The following is a 15,170-nucleotide window of genomic DNA, read 5'->3' as shown; positions in this document are numbered from 1 at the left end:
ACCCAGACTTGAGGGGCCAGAGACCCTCAGGGAAGGAAGGGGCATGGATGAGGGGACCCTACAGCCCACCCCACACTGGAATGACAAGGATGCTGGGGCCCTGGCCTCAGCACCCAGGTCCCAGTCCAGGAATCATGCATGGTACTGTCCCAAGGGGACCACTCAGGACAGAAACAAGTAGAGCCCCAGCACACAGATCAACACCAGGGCCAAAGCGCTGAAGCCAAGGCACCTACTGGTCCCTCGAAGTGGAACCCTGATTTTGAGGTGTTCCAGTGGGGTCTGTCCCCGCACTGGTTTCCACCAAGGGTGGGAGGACCCTCACCCCATGCGGCACCTGGCCTCTGGGTTCCCAGCCGGGTCCTGCTCTTAGAGACTCCTGGCTCCTGGACTTCAGGGGTCTTCCTCGTCCAGGGAGTTGGGGATGAGGCCAGCAGGGCTCACAGCCCGCCCTGGAGGTGCCCCAGGAGACAGAAGGAGTGGGAGACATGGGAGCCTGGAAAAGGGGCCAAGGAGAAGAGAAGGAGGTAAGGAGAGGCGGTGGGGAGGACCAAGGCAGGAAGGAGGAGCACAGGGCAGGCCCAGAAAGAAGGCAACCAGATATCCCGGAATCACAGAGCCGGGGGTTTGGGGTTTGGGCTCCACCCCTACTCCAGCCCTTCCCATCACTGCCAATCGCACTGACAGCCTGTCCTCCTCCTCCACCCTCACCCATCACCCCACCCACTGGGACCCACCCCTCCTGCTCCCAGAGGAGCCTCACCCTCCAGCACCCATCCGGCATCACCCTCCTCCCCTAGTCAGGGCCAGGTGAGAGCTGAGAGGATGGGACCTTCAGGAGCTGTGTCCAAGCGCACGGTCTAGGTCGGGGGGCAGGGTGGGGGTGTGGCCGCTTGTTGCTCACCATGGTCTTGTGTCCACTCTGAGACCACTCTGGACCCAAAGCCAGTCCAGGCCGTGGGAAATGAAACACCAAGATGTGGCAGAGTAAGAGGGGAGGTCTGTGGGCCTCCCCTCGCAGCCTCTCACTCCCCACTGTCTAGCTCATGCCAGCCTCCAGCCTCCAGCTCCCAGGCAGCTCTCAGCTGCTTCTGGGCATGCTGACAGGTGTCCCGGGGTGAGATGGAGCCCAGGCTGGGGTGGAGGGAGCCGGGGGATGGTTCACTGTGTCTTGGCCATAGCACTGTGGACCCTGCCCTCAGACACAAGTGGACTCATAATGCACTCCACAAATAATTCCCCATTGTGCAGGAATGACATTTTCTTCATCCACTCATCAGTTAATGGACATGTGGTTTGTTTCTACTCTTTGGCTATTGTAGATAATGCTGTTATGAACAAGTTTTTGTGTGGATGTGAGCTTTTTTCCCCACATGTAAAATATATTAATATTTGCCTGTGCTATACAGTAGGTCCTTGTTGTTTATCTATTTTATACATAGTAGTGTGTATCTGTTAATCCCACACTCCTAATTTATCCCTCCCCCGCTCCTTTCCCCTTAGGTAACTTAAGTTTGTTTTCTATGTCTGTGCCTCTGTTTTGTAAATAAGTTCATTTATCATTTTTTAAGATTCCACATACACCACATAAGTCGTATTGCATGATATTTGTCTTTCTCTGTCTGACTTCGCTCGGTATGAGAATCTCTAGGTCCATCTATGTTGCTGCAAATAGCATTATTTCATTCTTTTTCATGACTGAGTAACATGCCACTGTATATAAGTACAGTATCTTCTTTATCCATTTATATCAGTGGACACTCAGGTTGCTTCCAAGTTTTGCCTATAGTAAACAATGCTGCTATGAACATTGTGGTGCATGATCTTTTCTAATTAGAATTTTCATCTTTTCCAGATATATGCCCAGGAATGAGATTGCTGGATTCTATGGTAACTCTATTTTCAGTTTTTTAAGGAACCCCATACTGTTCTCCATAATTGCTGCACCAGTACATTTCCACCAACAGTGTGGTTCCCTTTTCTCCACACTCACTCTAGTATTTACTATTTATAGACATTTATTTTCTGATGATGGCCATTCTGACTAGTGTAAGGCAATGCCTCATTGAAGTTTTGATTTTTTTTAACAAGTTGTATGTATTTATTTTTGACTCTGCTGGGTCTTCCGTGGTGTTCAAATGCTTTCTCTGGTTGCAGTGAGCAGGTGTTGCACGTCTATTCTGTGCATGGACTTCTTGTTTCAGTCGTTTCTCTCTTACTGTGGAACATGGGTTCCAGGGTGCATGACTTCAGTAGTTGCAGCGCTTGGGCTCAGCAGTTGTGGAACACAGGCTTAGTTGTCCCACGGCATGTGGGATCTTCCTGGACCAGGAATCAAACTGTGTCCCCTGAGCACTGGCTGGCAGATTCTTAACCACTGCACCACCAGGAAAGTCTCTTTAGCTTTGGTTTGCATTTCTCTAATAGTTAACAATGTTGAGCATCTTTTCATGTGTCTACTGCCCATCTGTATATCTTTGGGAACATGTTTTCATATCTCTTGAGTACATACCTAGGAAGGGAACATTTTGAGAAACTGTCAGACTGTTTTCCATAGCAGCTGCACCATTTTACATCCCCACCAGTAACATATGAGGGTTCCAACTCCATATCCTCACCAACACTTGACATTGTCTTTTTGATTCTACTCATTCTAGTAGAAATGAGGTGGGATCTCAATGTGCTTTTCATTTGCATTTCCCAAATGACTAATGATGTTGAGCATACTTTTGTGTGTTTATGGTCTACTGGTATATCTTTTCTGGAGAAATATCTTTTCTGGTCCTTTGCCCATTTTTTAATTAGGTCATTTGTCTTTTTATTGTTAGGCAGTAAGCTTTTAAAATACTTTAAATACAAGTTCCTTATCAGATATATGACTTGCAAATATTTTCTCCCTTCCATGGGTTGTCTTTGTACTTTCTTGGTGGTGTCCTTTAAAGCACAAAATTTTTTTAATGTTAATTAAGTCCAATTTATTTTTCTTTTGTTGTTTGTGCTTTATGGTGTTGTACCTAAAAAAAACATTGCCAAATTGAAGGGCACAAAGATTGACTCCTAAGTTTTCTTCCAAGAATTTTTTGGTTTTAGCTCCTACAATTAGGCCATTTTGAGATAACTATGTTGAGTATCTTTTTGTGTGCTTCAGTCAGTTCAGTTCACTCACTCAGTCATGTCCAACTCTTTGTGACACCATGAATCGCAGCACACCAGGCCTCCCTGTCCATCACCAACTCCCAGAGTCTACCCAAACCCATGTCCATCGAGTCGGTGATGCCATCCAGCCATCTCATCATCTGTCATCCCCTTCTCCTTCTGCCTCCTATCCTTCCCAGTATTAGGGTCTTTTCCAATGAGTCAATTTTTCACATCAGGTGGTCAAAGTATTGGAGTTTCAGCTTCAACATCAGTCCTTCCAATGAACACCCAGGACTGATCTCCTTTAGGATGGACTGGTTGGATCTCCTTGCAGTCCAAGGGACTCTCAAGAGTCTTTTCCAACACCACAGTTCAAAAGTATCAATTCTTCGGCGCTCAGCTTTCTTCACCGTCCAACTCTCACATCCATACATGACCACTGGAAAAACCACAGCCTTGACTAGACGGACCTTTGTTGGCAAAGTAATGCCTCTGCTTTTAAATATGCTATCCAGGTTGGTCATAACTTTCCTTCCAAGGAGTAAGCGTCTTTTAATTTCACAGCTGCAATCACCATCTGCAGTTATTTTGGAGCCCAAAAAAATCAAGTCTGATACTGTTTCCACTGTTTCCCCATCTATTTCCCATGAAGTGATGGGACCAGATGCCATGATCTTAGTTTTCTGAATGTTGAGCTTTAAGTCAACTTTTTCACTCTCCTCTTTCACTTTCATAAAGAGGCTTTTTAGTTTCTCTTCACTTTCTGCCATAAGGGTGGTGTCATCTGCATATCTGAGGTTATTAATATTTCTCCCGGCAGTCTTGATTCCAGCTTGTGATTCCTCCAGCCCAGCATTTCTCATGATGTACTCTGCATGTAAGTTAAATAAGCAGGGTGACAATATACAGCCTTGATGTCCTCCTTTTCCTATGTGGAACCAGTCTGTTGTTCCATGTCCAGTTCTAACTGTTGCTTCCTGACCACTAATATATCTTTTTTGTTTTTATTTATTTCTTTTTAAAAGTTTGTTTATTAATATTTATTTATTTGGGGCTGTGTTTGGTCTTTGTTGCTGCAAGGGCTTTTTCTCTAATTGCAGAGAGTGGGGGCTACTCTCTAGTTACAGAGCATGGGCTCCTCACTGCGGTGGCTTCTCTTGTTGCAGAGCACCGGCTCTAGGTTACCGGGGCTTCAGTAGTTGTGGTGATGGGCTCATAGTAGTTGCAGCTTGTGGGCTCCAGAGCACAAGCTCAGTAGTTGTGGCACACTGATTTAGTTGCCCCATGGCATGTGGAATCATCCCAGACTAGTGATCAAACTAATGTCCCCTGCATTGGCAGATGAATTCTTTACCACTGGACCACCAGGGAAGTCCTATCTACTTTTGTATCAGGCATTAGATAGGGTTCCAACTTCATCCTTTTGCACATGGATGCCCATTTGTCCACTGGTTAAAGGAACCATTATTCTTTTTCCATTGAATTGTCTTGCCACCCTTGTCAAAAAAAATCAACAGACCATAGAAATATGAGTTTATTCTAGACTCTCAATCCTATTCCACTGATCTATGTGTTTATCCTTTAGTCACACTATACCCACATTTATGCTAGACAATATCCGCTCTGACTTGACTGATGTAACAGTATAGTTAGTTTTTAAATCAGGAAGTAGGAATCCTCCAACTTTGTTCTTTTTCAAAATTGTTCTGGCTCTTTTGGACCCTTTACATTTACCTACAAATTTTATTTTTAATTTTTTATTCTTTTTTTAAAGGTAGCTGGAATTGTAATAGGTACTACATTGAATTTATAAATCAACTTGGCATATACTGCCATTTAACAGTATTAAGTCTTCAGATCCATGAACATAAAACATCTTTCCATTTATCTAGATCTTTAATATTCTTCAACAGTAGTTTGTAGTTTTCAATGTTCAACTCTTGTATTACCTTTTTAAAATTTTCTTATTATGTATTTTATTCTTTTAAAATATGAATTTTCCCTCTAATTTTATTTTGGGATTGAACATTGCAAGTGTAATGAAACATACGCATTCTTTTATCTTGAGCTTGTATCTTGTGATTTTGCTAAATTCATTTTTTAGTTCTAATAGCTTTTCAGGGATTTCTTGGGATTTTCTCTATACAAGATCATGATATCTGTAAAAAGAGGTAGTTTTACCTACTCCTCTCCTATCTGGGTACCTTTTATTTCTTTTTCTTGCCTAAATGTCCTGGCCAGAACGTCCGGTACAATGTTGAATAGAACACTCTTGATTGTTTCTGGTCTTAGGGAGAAAGCATTCAGTTTTTTGCCACTAAATATGTTAGCTGTGGCATTTTCATAGAGGCCTTTTATCAAGTTGAAGAAATTCATTTCTAACCCTAGTTTGTTGAGTGTTTCTAGCAGGAAAAGGTATTAGATTTTGTTAAATGTTTTATGTCTGCATCTATTGAAATGATCATACACTTTCTTTGTTTAATCTGTTAATATGGCATATCACATTGACTGAATTTTGTATTTTGAACCAACTTTTTATTCCTGGAATAAATCTTGCTTGCTCATAATGAACCCTTTTTCATGCTGCTAGATTTGTTTCCCTAGTGTTTTGCTGAGGATGTTGCATCTGTACCTAAAAGGAATATTGGTCTGTAGTCTTCTTAAGATGTCTTTCTCTGGCCTTAGTATCAGGGTAGTTACTGGCTTCACAGAGTAAGTTAGGAAGAATTCCTTCCTCTTCTATTTTTTGGAGAAGTTTGTGAGGGACTGGTATTAATTCTTTAAACGTTTGATAGAATTTACCAGTGAAGTTATCTGAACTGAAGGGACTTTTTTGGGGGGACATTAAAAATTTATTAACTTATTAATTATTCTCTTTAAGTGCTACAAGTCTATTTAGAGTTTCCATTTCTTACTGAGTCAGTTTCAGTTGTTTCTGTCTTTCTAAGAATTTGTCCATTTCATCTAGGTTACCTTTCACTTGGTACACAGTCTTTCATAGAACTCCCTTATCAGCCTTTTATTTCTATAAAATTAGTTGTAATGTCCGCTCTTTCCCGATTTTGGCAATTTGAGGTTTCTCTCCTTTTCTTGGCCTAACCACTGTTTTTATAACTACAACCTTCCTGCTAACTGGTATTCTTTAGTTTCCTTAATCCAAAAAGCAGAAGTATAAATCACCTTCTACCCCATCATATAATTTGTTTAGGGTTTACCACCTGTTTCTGCCACCAGTATAAGCTCGATGATGGCAGGCACCCTCAGCTTTGTTCACTGTTTCCTAAGCACGAAGAAAATGCCTGGCAAATGATAAGTGTGCAGGGAGATTTGCTGGATATGTGAAGGAATCTGAAGTAAAGCAAAAGAAACCAGAAACGGTGCAAATAGTAACAATAATAATAACAGGAATGATCTTAAAGCTCTAAATGTGTGCGGTCCAATAGAGTAACCACTGCCGATGTGTAGCCCTAACAGCCTGAAATGTGGCAGTCCACACTGAGATGTGCTGTAAGTGTAAAAAGATACAACAGATTTCAAAAACAATATATTTTTTAATTTGAGATAGCTTAACAATAATTTTTGTATTGGTTATATGTTGAAACAATATTTTGGATAAACTGAGTTAAATACATACACTACTAAAGTTCTTTTCACCTGTTCCTTTTTAGGTTTTTTTCACGTACCAGAAAATTTTGAATTACACATATGCCTGACATTTGCGGCTCAAGTTTTGTTTCTTCTAGAAAGCTCTGCTCCAGAAGACTTGGATAGGGTCAAGGGGTAATATCGAGTGCCTGAAAAAAGGAAGGCAAATTCCAAACACATGGTCAAGTAAGGCTCTTACAGAGCCCAGGGAGGGAGCAGGCGCAGGCACCTGGTCTTGGGCATAGAGGCCCCTTGCAGGGTCTGAATCTGTGCTGCCCACTGATCATCACTGAGGGGCAACCACCCTCCTTGGGTCCAATTCAGCAGGCCTGGGGTGGGGTCTACAGGTGCAGCCGGGGGCTAGGATGCACCACCCTGATCGCCTTCTTCAGCAGGTACTGCTCCCAACTAGACCAGGACTCTGCACCCGGAAAGCCCCCAACAGATGTCCCAGATCGAACCAAGGGCTTTGAAAATCAGGCTGCACCTCAATATACAAGAACAAAAGCCACATGAAGAACTTCACTAAGAAATGGGCAAAATGCTTCAACCCCTTGGCATCCAGCTCTGTGGCCAGCACCCAAGTCATGCCACCCTTCACCAGGTCATAAGACAGGTGGTCACTCAGGCCAGGCATCTGAGACCCCCGAGACCACCAGCACCTCCTGCCCCCAACCACCTGAAGGGCCCCCGTCTTTTAGTGGGTGACATAAAGCCACTCTGTTGGGCACTACTATGCAATGGGTATGGTTCTAAGCCCTGGAATTCAGCGTGGGCTGAGTGACAGGGAGGCAGGAACCGCCCTTGGCTCTTCACTAGAAACGGGCACCAACCCGGGTATGCCCAACACCATGGAGGGTGTTCCTGTTTCATGGGAATGGTCACAGCATCTCCTCCCCGCAGGGCTCACTGGCTGCTCATAAAGCAGGGAAAGGAGGTGGTTCTCAAATTAGGCCTGTAGAACAGCATGGTTTATGTATCCTCCAAAAAATGTTCTTAAATCTATGCCCAGCTATTGCCAATCTGTTCCTGAATTCAACAAAAGCTTGTATCTGGCTTAACAAAGAAGCATAACTTTAGTTATTTTAGGATCATTATGTCAATGCAAAAAAAAAAAAAACAACAGTCCACCAGGAGTTTTGGCCACTGAATGACCTAGTGACCCTCTAACCTAGGAGACAAAGGCCACCCAAAAGTTAAGAACCTAGGAACACCACTAGCTGCCAATAAGGATGTTTTCATTTTAAATAGATTCAGTCTTTATATGAATAAAATATACATTTCTCTGTAACATGCCAATATGGTAATTTTTGGAAAACCAAGTTGATACATAATGCATTTTTACATTTCTACACTAACAAAGTGACTTGCAGCTGTGAAAGATGCTTTAAAAATAACTAAATCGGATTCCATTTTGAGGCGGGGAGAGAGAAGGAATTAAAAATTTTGAAAATATATGTGAGATCTCCAGAAAGGCCTCATCTCTTGCCTTGGACCAGGTGGCCTCAGAGAGCAGTGGGAGGGACAAGATGTTTCCAGGGAGCAGACGCTGTTCATGTCACCTCCACTTGATCTTTCTTATTAAAGTACTTGGTAAATTCCAGGCAACTCAATATGGACTTTCTAAGGGAACCATCTCTGATAGAATTGCACTTTAGGTAGAAGAAAGAAAATCCAACATTGCATCTCTCTTGCCTAGGCTCTTGGGAGATCCCACAAATTAAAAAAAAAAAAGGAGAGGAATACGTTCTTGGCTTCTTTTTGATCAAGACCCCTGTGCCCCAACCCAGGGTTCCACCAAGAAGTGCTCCTTCATCCACCGCCGATGATGCCCACCTGATAACCCTGGGAGCCCCTATTTCAAACACAGCATCCTCTCTTCCCTCTGTCTTGCTAGTCAGAGAACGGGTCCCCATTTGGGGTTTTAAAAATAAGGCCACCACATATACATCCATCTCTTGATTCTAAGAGAACTGGCAGGCACTTAGCTGTAAGAAAAGTCTCTCTGACCTGAGGGATCATCATGAAAAAGTGTTAGAAGCAAACAAACTGCAGAATCACATATATGGTGATTCCATCGTGTTTTTAAGCCATATACATATACGTGTGTGTGTAACGTATATGCATGTATACAAATGTGTACATATATACACCACACATACCTTATACTAACATTAAAACAGGCAGTGCAGGTTCCTCTGTGGAATGAATAAACTTGAGTGTGAAGGAGTCACATTTACTGCACATAGTTATGTATTGATTTTTCTTTTAAGATATTATCCCTGTTGTCTATTTAATCATTAAAATCAAATAAGCCTTGCTGGCCCCAAATGGGGGTAGAGTATTGGTTGTCACAGAGGGACGACCATAGGAAATGGTTTTTATAAAAACCATAGGATGTTTTTATAAAAAGGAGCCATAGGGCAATGCTTTGTGCTGGTAAAGCACAAAGAGGGCTTGGCGAGCAGCCTGTTAAGGACAAGTGAGACCCTGAGGAGCCCAGAGTCAGAGTGGACCACAAGCGGGCCGTGAGTCAGCCAGTGGAATAACCGCCTTTTAAAAACACAGAATGGAGTCGAGTCATGAGCTTCTGAGAGAAGCAGAAAGTGGATTCTAGTCAACAGCCTGGACTCAAACCCCAGCCCTGTGTGGAGCGTCTCTGAGTCTCAGGCACCTCTTCTCCAAACTGGGAGTGATCACGGTACCTATTTCACAGATCAAGCACCTTAATGTAACAAGCACCATTTAATTGCTAGCGACTGTTACCAGGAGAGAAAGAGTGCAGGTAGCAAGCGCAAGATATATTCTTAGCTCTCAGCAAAGTAGGTTATGGTATAAAAATACCGTTCAATAGTAACTAAACTAGCCTCACCTTCATGTGCATCTCACAGCAGCCTCAACATGTGCGACTTCTTCTCTAAATACCCTACATTAGGCATCTGGACTCCAACCCTGGGGCCCGGCCCAGCAGGCAGAAGCCACAGGCAGGTTGACTCACCCCTTCCTCACGCGTGCAGGAAAGTCCACTGTGGGCAGGGCCAGACACCCACCCGCCTTTGGGTCAGATGGTGCCCGGTGACCCGGGAAGACAGAAGCAGGGAGGCGAGGTAGGGGAGGAGCAGGAAGCGGCGTGAGAACCTCTCCAGGGGAGCGGCCAGGGGGATGAGCTGTGGGGCCATCAGAGGAGGGGGGAACAGCACTGGCAAAGGTCCTGGGGCAGGAAGTACCCAATGTGCTTGAGGGCAGGAGAAAGCAAACACAGTGATTCCTCCTCCACCTGAGTCCTCGCTTCCCTGGCAACCAGGCTTTGGGGCTCAGGAGGCTCACCGTCGATTTGCTCTGAATTTCCTGAGTTTATCTATTAACCACCAAGCAGGCTGGTGGCTAGTGGAGAGGACGTCAAGAAAGCACAGAAGGTGGATGGTGATGATTCTCCCGCTGAGGGGTCACACCCCAGGATAAGACCTGCTCTCCCCCAACTGGGGCACACTGGATAGAGTCAAGGACACACCAAGGTCAGCTCGGGGCCTGCCTGAGGTTCGGGGGAAGCTGGGAAGGATAGGGGCGCCCTGGACTGGGAGTGGGGGCCTTCCTGGCTGACGGGGGCAAGTTGTTCACTCTCTCTGAGCTGCAGCTCTGTGTCTATAAAATGGGGAGAGGGAGTATGAGGGGGGGTTCCCGAGCAACTCGAATCAAATAAAATCAGGCGTTCAAAGTACTGTGCCACTTAGAGGTTATTACAATGGGGCTCACCTTCTCTCAAGGGGAGGGGTCCATGAACCCTTGAATTACATCCAAAGCCATGTGGGAGCTGCTTTCTCCTGGAGAGGGGGATCACTCAGATTTTAAAGGGGATGACTCCCCAGAGTCTAAGCTCCGGGAGCCTGAACACAAAATGCACAAAATCCCTACCCAACAAACAGCCAGACAAGGAGGTCAGCACGGAGCCCAGGAAAGGGGCTGTCGGGGAGTGGGCCCAGGGGAGACACGGAGAATGTCCAGACCCCCACTGGCATGCCCACCACCAGAGACAAACTCTGAGGAAAGCCTCGCCCCTGGGCACCAGCAAACCCACAGTGGGACTGGAAGAAACACTGGCAACACGGGGATTGCCACGAGGAGACGAACACGACGTACTACAGGTACTACGGTCACTACACAGAGCAGCAGCGAAAGGTCAGTGTCCCCACACAGACGCCAGAAGACTAGGCTGAGGGAAAGCGCCGGATTCCACATTTTTATATAAAGTTAAAAAGAAAACACCCCCAAAGAATCCTGTATGTTAGTTGCGAATCTATCTGTGTGCAAATGAACCAAGAGTCTAAAAGGATAAATCTGAACACATCACAGTTGTTGGCAGAGAATGGTTACTTAACATTTCTTGGTAAGGCTTTATTTCTGATGATTTTTTTAAAAAAGAACTCTAAAGGACAGGGAGGCCTGGTGTGCTGCAGTCCATGGGGTCACAAAGAGTCGGACATGACTGAGAGACTGAACTGAACTGAAAGCCAAAATGACAAAAGAAGAAACAGTTTCCAATTCCAGGTAGAAGAGATACAAGTGTTTATTTTATTACTCCTAGAAGTTCTTCCCATTAAAAAAAAAAAAATCTATCCAATATGAAACATTTCTAAGCCATGTTGCTGGCCAGTTCAGTGTTGGGCTGAGGGTTCCGCAGCCCTGATCTGTAACTGTTTGTAACTTAAAGCCAAAGTTAAGGCTCTCTACCTCTATGCTGCTGTTGGGAGCCATGCCTTGGCCAGGCAAGAAAGGGCAGAACCCCAGAAAACAGCTTTTCCTGGCCCTCGAACCCAAAGCCCAGGTCCCCAAGGGCCGATCCCGCACAGAGACAGCGGCGGGCTGGGCGGGGGGTGGTGGGGACGAGGTAGAGAAGGGACAGGGCAGGAAGGGGACAGGCCAGTGGCCATGTCACGCGAGCAGCTGTGGGCCTGTGGCCCGGCCCTTCCCGGGCAGGGAGCTCAGTGTCGCCTGACTGGTGCCAGGGGCTGCAGCTTTAAATAAACTTGGACTCATCCACCTGGACCAGGAAGCAATACCAACTGTGCGTCGGGCAGGCCAGGCATTGTCAACAACTGCCTACATGGCCACTGAGGACCCCAGCCCTGGGCAGAGGCAGTGGCCCCAGTGCCGGACCCTCCCTCCTGACACCTGCCCCACTGCAGCTCCCCCTGCACTGGCCCAGCCTCCTCCCCACCCAGAGGGGCTATGAGAGGCCTCTGGGCATCCTTCAGAGGGCCTGGTGACTGGAGGCTCTGCCAAGGGGCGCTGGGCCAGCCCAAGCAATGGGGTACCTTCCTCTCCTCTCCCAGGCCCCTGGTCCCCCTCAACAGCTACGCTTCCTCACCTACTCATGCCTCAAGCCCCCGGCTCCGTTTCCACAACGGCTCACACTCCTGCTGACAGGAGAGGAGCCTGGCTTCCACTGCAGGGTCTACCACCACCCCCCACACCCTCCCCGAGGGCAGTCCCAAGGACCTCCATCCCCCAGTGTGGGTGTGGATGGCAGCAGCCAGGACAACCAGTTGTGGCCACTGGAACTAGAGGCCTGGGGTTGGGACGACCACCCTGCTGGGACGCTGGCCCAAAGAGGTTCACGGAAAAGTGAAGGAGCGGTCAGTGGAGCCAGCTTCGGGCGGAGGAGATGGGGTGAATGGGAAGAGGCACTTCTGCAAAGGGGACCCGGGGTGCCTGGCGTGAGGGCCTGGGCACAGAGAAACAACAAGAAGGTCTCTTAGAATGGGGTGACCTTCCTCCCACTGCCACCCCCCGCTTTGTCCCGATATGAGAACCACCAGCCCATCACACTATCCTCACAGGCTTGGTCCCAGACAAGCCCTGGAAGCTTCCTCAGGGCCTCAGGGGGTATATATAATCTGGGTGCTGGACCCCTCCCCCCCTTCTCTGCTCTGCTCTCCAGGTCCCCCTGCCCTGGGGACAGGCACCCAACCAGCCCCCACCTGAGGGCGAGGAATTTCTGAGTCCCCAGGGCCCAGCCTCCTCCGACCCCATCAGGGGCTTCCTCCACTCCACCCCTCCACTCCTCAGCCCCCCAGGCCTGACTGCCATCCTCCCCCACGTGCAGGGAGAACTGGTGAATTCACACGCCCCCACACTCCTCCCAGCTCTCACCCACAATTATCAGTGATCAGCATCCCTCGCCAACACAAGGAATCACCACAGACGTTTCTTAATAAAGAGGGGAAAAGGGATCTGCCGCTGGAGGTGTAAGAGGAAACCTCGCCAGCGCCCCCACCATGCCGGAGAGATGGGGGAGGATGGCGGAGAGGAGAGCTCTGCCCGCCGCCAAGCTGGAACCGAGGGATTTCAGGAGTTCTGGAGCCAGACCAGGACATGCCAGGTGAAGCCACCTTGATTCAGAGTGGAGACTCCCAGGCCGGACAGGAGCCTCCGATCAGATTCGGGTCAGAGTCCGACGGCAGAGCCCCATCTAGGGCTCTACACGGCTCACATCGGTGAGCAGAGCCCAGGAGCCACCTGTTCCCTCTATGAGGCCCTACCTGAAAAGAGCCTTCAAAGTCCGTCCTATTGCCTCCCCACAAATAACTCTACAGAAACTGCGCCCCCACCTACCCCCACGATCCTGAAGCCCATCAAGCTCCCACCTCACCTCCTCATCTTCACCCCAGTGACCTGGTCCCAGCTCCCTGATCTCAGCCCCCAGCTCTCCAGACTCCTCTTTCCAGAATGATCTGGGGAAAAAGCCTTCAGAACCCCAGATCCCCTGAGGACCCACAGCAGAGGCTGTTCCCACGCGGCGCGGAGCGCAACGGGCACCCCCCGCGTAGATGAAGCCACGCGGAGAAGCAGGAGCAGAGCAGGTCCCGCCGCCCCCGCGCCCGGCCGCCCGGTGGGGGTGGGGACAACGTGGCCCGCGCCTGGGACGACACTCCGGGCCAGGGCCGCCCCCTCCCCCGCGCTCTAGGCCCCGCGGCCGAAACCGCGCGCGGCTCCTCTCTGACCTCCCGCCGCCAAATGCGTCACGTCTGCCGGGCGCTCCGGGGACACCTGCTGCCGCCCCCGCTGCGCCGAGCCCCGCGCCTCGAGCCGGGGCCTCCGGTCCGGCGATTGTGCCGGACAGGGCCCGGTAGGGCCGCACGCGCCGCTGTCCGGCGGCCAGGCCCGGGGGCCCGGGGGTCGAGGCCGCGCGGGGACGTGCGCTCCCGGCCCCGCGCCGGGAGCAGCCGGGGGCGCGCGGGGCCGCAGTGCGCCCGGAGCCGGCGGCGCAGAGGGTCTGGGTCGCCAGGATCACCGCCCTCGGAGCGCAGCGCCCTTCGGGGTCCCCGGCCCGGCCCGCACGCGCCTCAGCTCTTACTTGCCAATATCCTCGTAGAGCTGGTACTCGTCGGTGAAGCGGGTGCAAGTCACCGTGGTGGCCATGGCGGCGACGGACGGGCTCGGCGTGCGCTCTGCTGCGCTCGGGCGGCGGCGACTCCGGCTCCCGCTCGCGGGCACGGCGGCGACACGGGCGCGGGCGCGGGCGACACCTCGGCTCGCGGCGCCGAGCGGGGGCCGGGCGGCGAGCGCACGCGAGATCTGCGCGCTCCGTCCCCGCCAGGAGCGCGCCGCACACCTACGCGCGGGGAGCGCGGGCGCCGCTGTCACCGCCGCCGCCGCCGCCGCCGCGCGGGCCCCGCCCGCCGCCCCCTGCACGCGCCCCGCTCCCGCATCCGCGCCCTGCACCCGCACACGCACTTGAGCCCTGCGCCTGCACCTACACCCGCACTGGCGCCCTGCACACGCTCTCGCACCCGCTCCTGCTCCCGGCATTCGTACCCGCGCCCGCGCCCTGCGCTTGCTGCGCTGGCACCCGCACCCGCGCCCAGGCGCCTGGGGCCACGCACACGGGCAACCGCTGGCTCCCTGAGCTGGTTTCTCCGCTGCCTCCTGGCGACTCCCTTGCCGCGCGCACATACACCGGGGACTGCACGCAATGAACCCAGCCCCCTTTCTCCTCTGAAGGGCTGCTTCGACCTGGACCTCAAGAGGGGACGCAGGTGCACATGGTGGGCGGGGGGGGGGGAGAGCCCTCCCTCCACAGGCTCATTCCTGACACCCCCACGAGGAGATGCTGCAGGACCCCTCCTGCCCGGCCCGGGTCTCTACCCCTCCACACACCACACGGTCCAGGCTCCCTGGCAGAGCCACCCAGGAGCCTCCAGACCAGGTGTGCACACTGGGGACACAGTACTAGATGAAAGGGTGGAGGCTGCCTGCTCCACCACAGTCTCAGCCCCTCGCTCTTCCTAGCTCTCGGCTCTGGGGGCTCCCGAGCAGAGGTCCCCGGAACAGACATTTCCTATTCAGAAAGAGGTCCCTGAATCAGGGAACAGTGTTTGCTCCGTCAG

General features: G+C 50.1%; 1 protein-coding gene across 10 annotated transcripts in view; it reads right to left on the bottom strand.

The window, feature by feature from the left end:
* The window catches only part of CAMK2B (calcium/calmodulin dependent protein kinase II beta), a 93,358-nt gene extending 78,915 nt beyond the window's left edge, over window positions 1-14,443 (bottom strand). For 3 of the 10 annotated variants that reach the window (XM_043463470.1, XM_043463471.1, XM_043463473.1), the window contains exon 1: window positions 14,138-14,443. In XM_043463470.1, coding sequence (XP_043319405.1) covers window positions 14,138-14,202 — 65 coding nt within the window. In that variant the 5' untranslated portion in view covers window positions 14,203-14,443. The remainder of the gene's footprint in view (window positions 1-14,137) is intronic. The other 7 variants (XM_043463474.1, XM_043463475.1, XM_043463477.1 and 4 more) reach the window with 3 other exon arrangements.
* Between the last annotated feature and the right edge of the window lie 727 nt (window positions 14,444-15,170).

The sequence above is a fragment of the Cervus canadensis genome, chromosome 3 (assembly GCF_019320065.1).
Source record: "Cervus canadensis isolate Bull #8, Minnesota chromosome 3, ASM1932006v1, whole genome shotgun sequence".
Lineage (NCBI taxonomy): Eukaryota > Metazoa > Chordata > Mammalia > Artiodactyla > Cervidae > Cervus > Cervus canadensis.
This window is presented reverse-complemented; position numbering and strand designations above follow the sequence as displayed.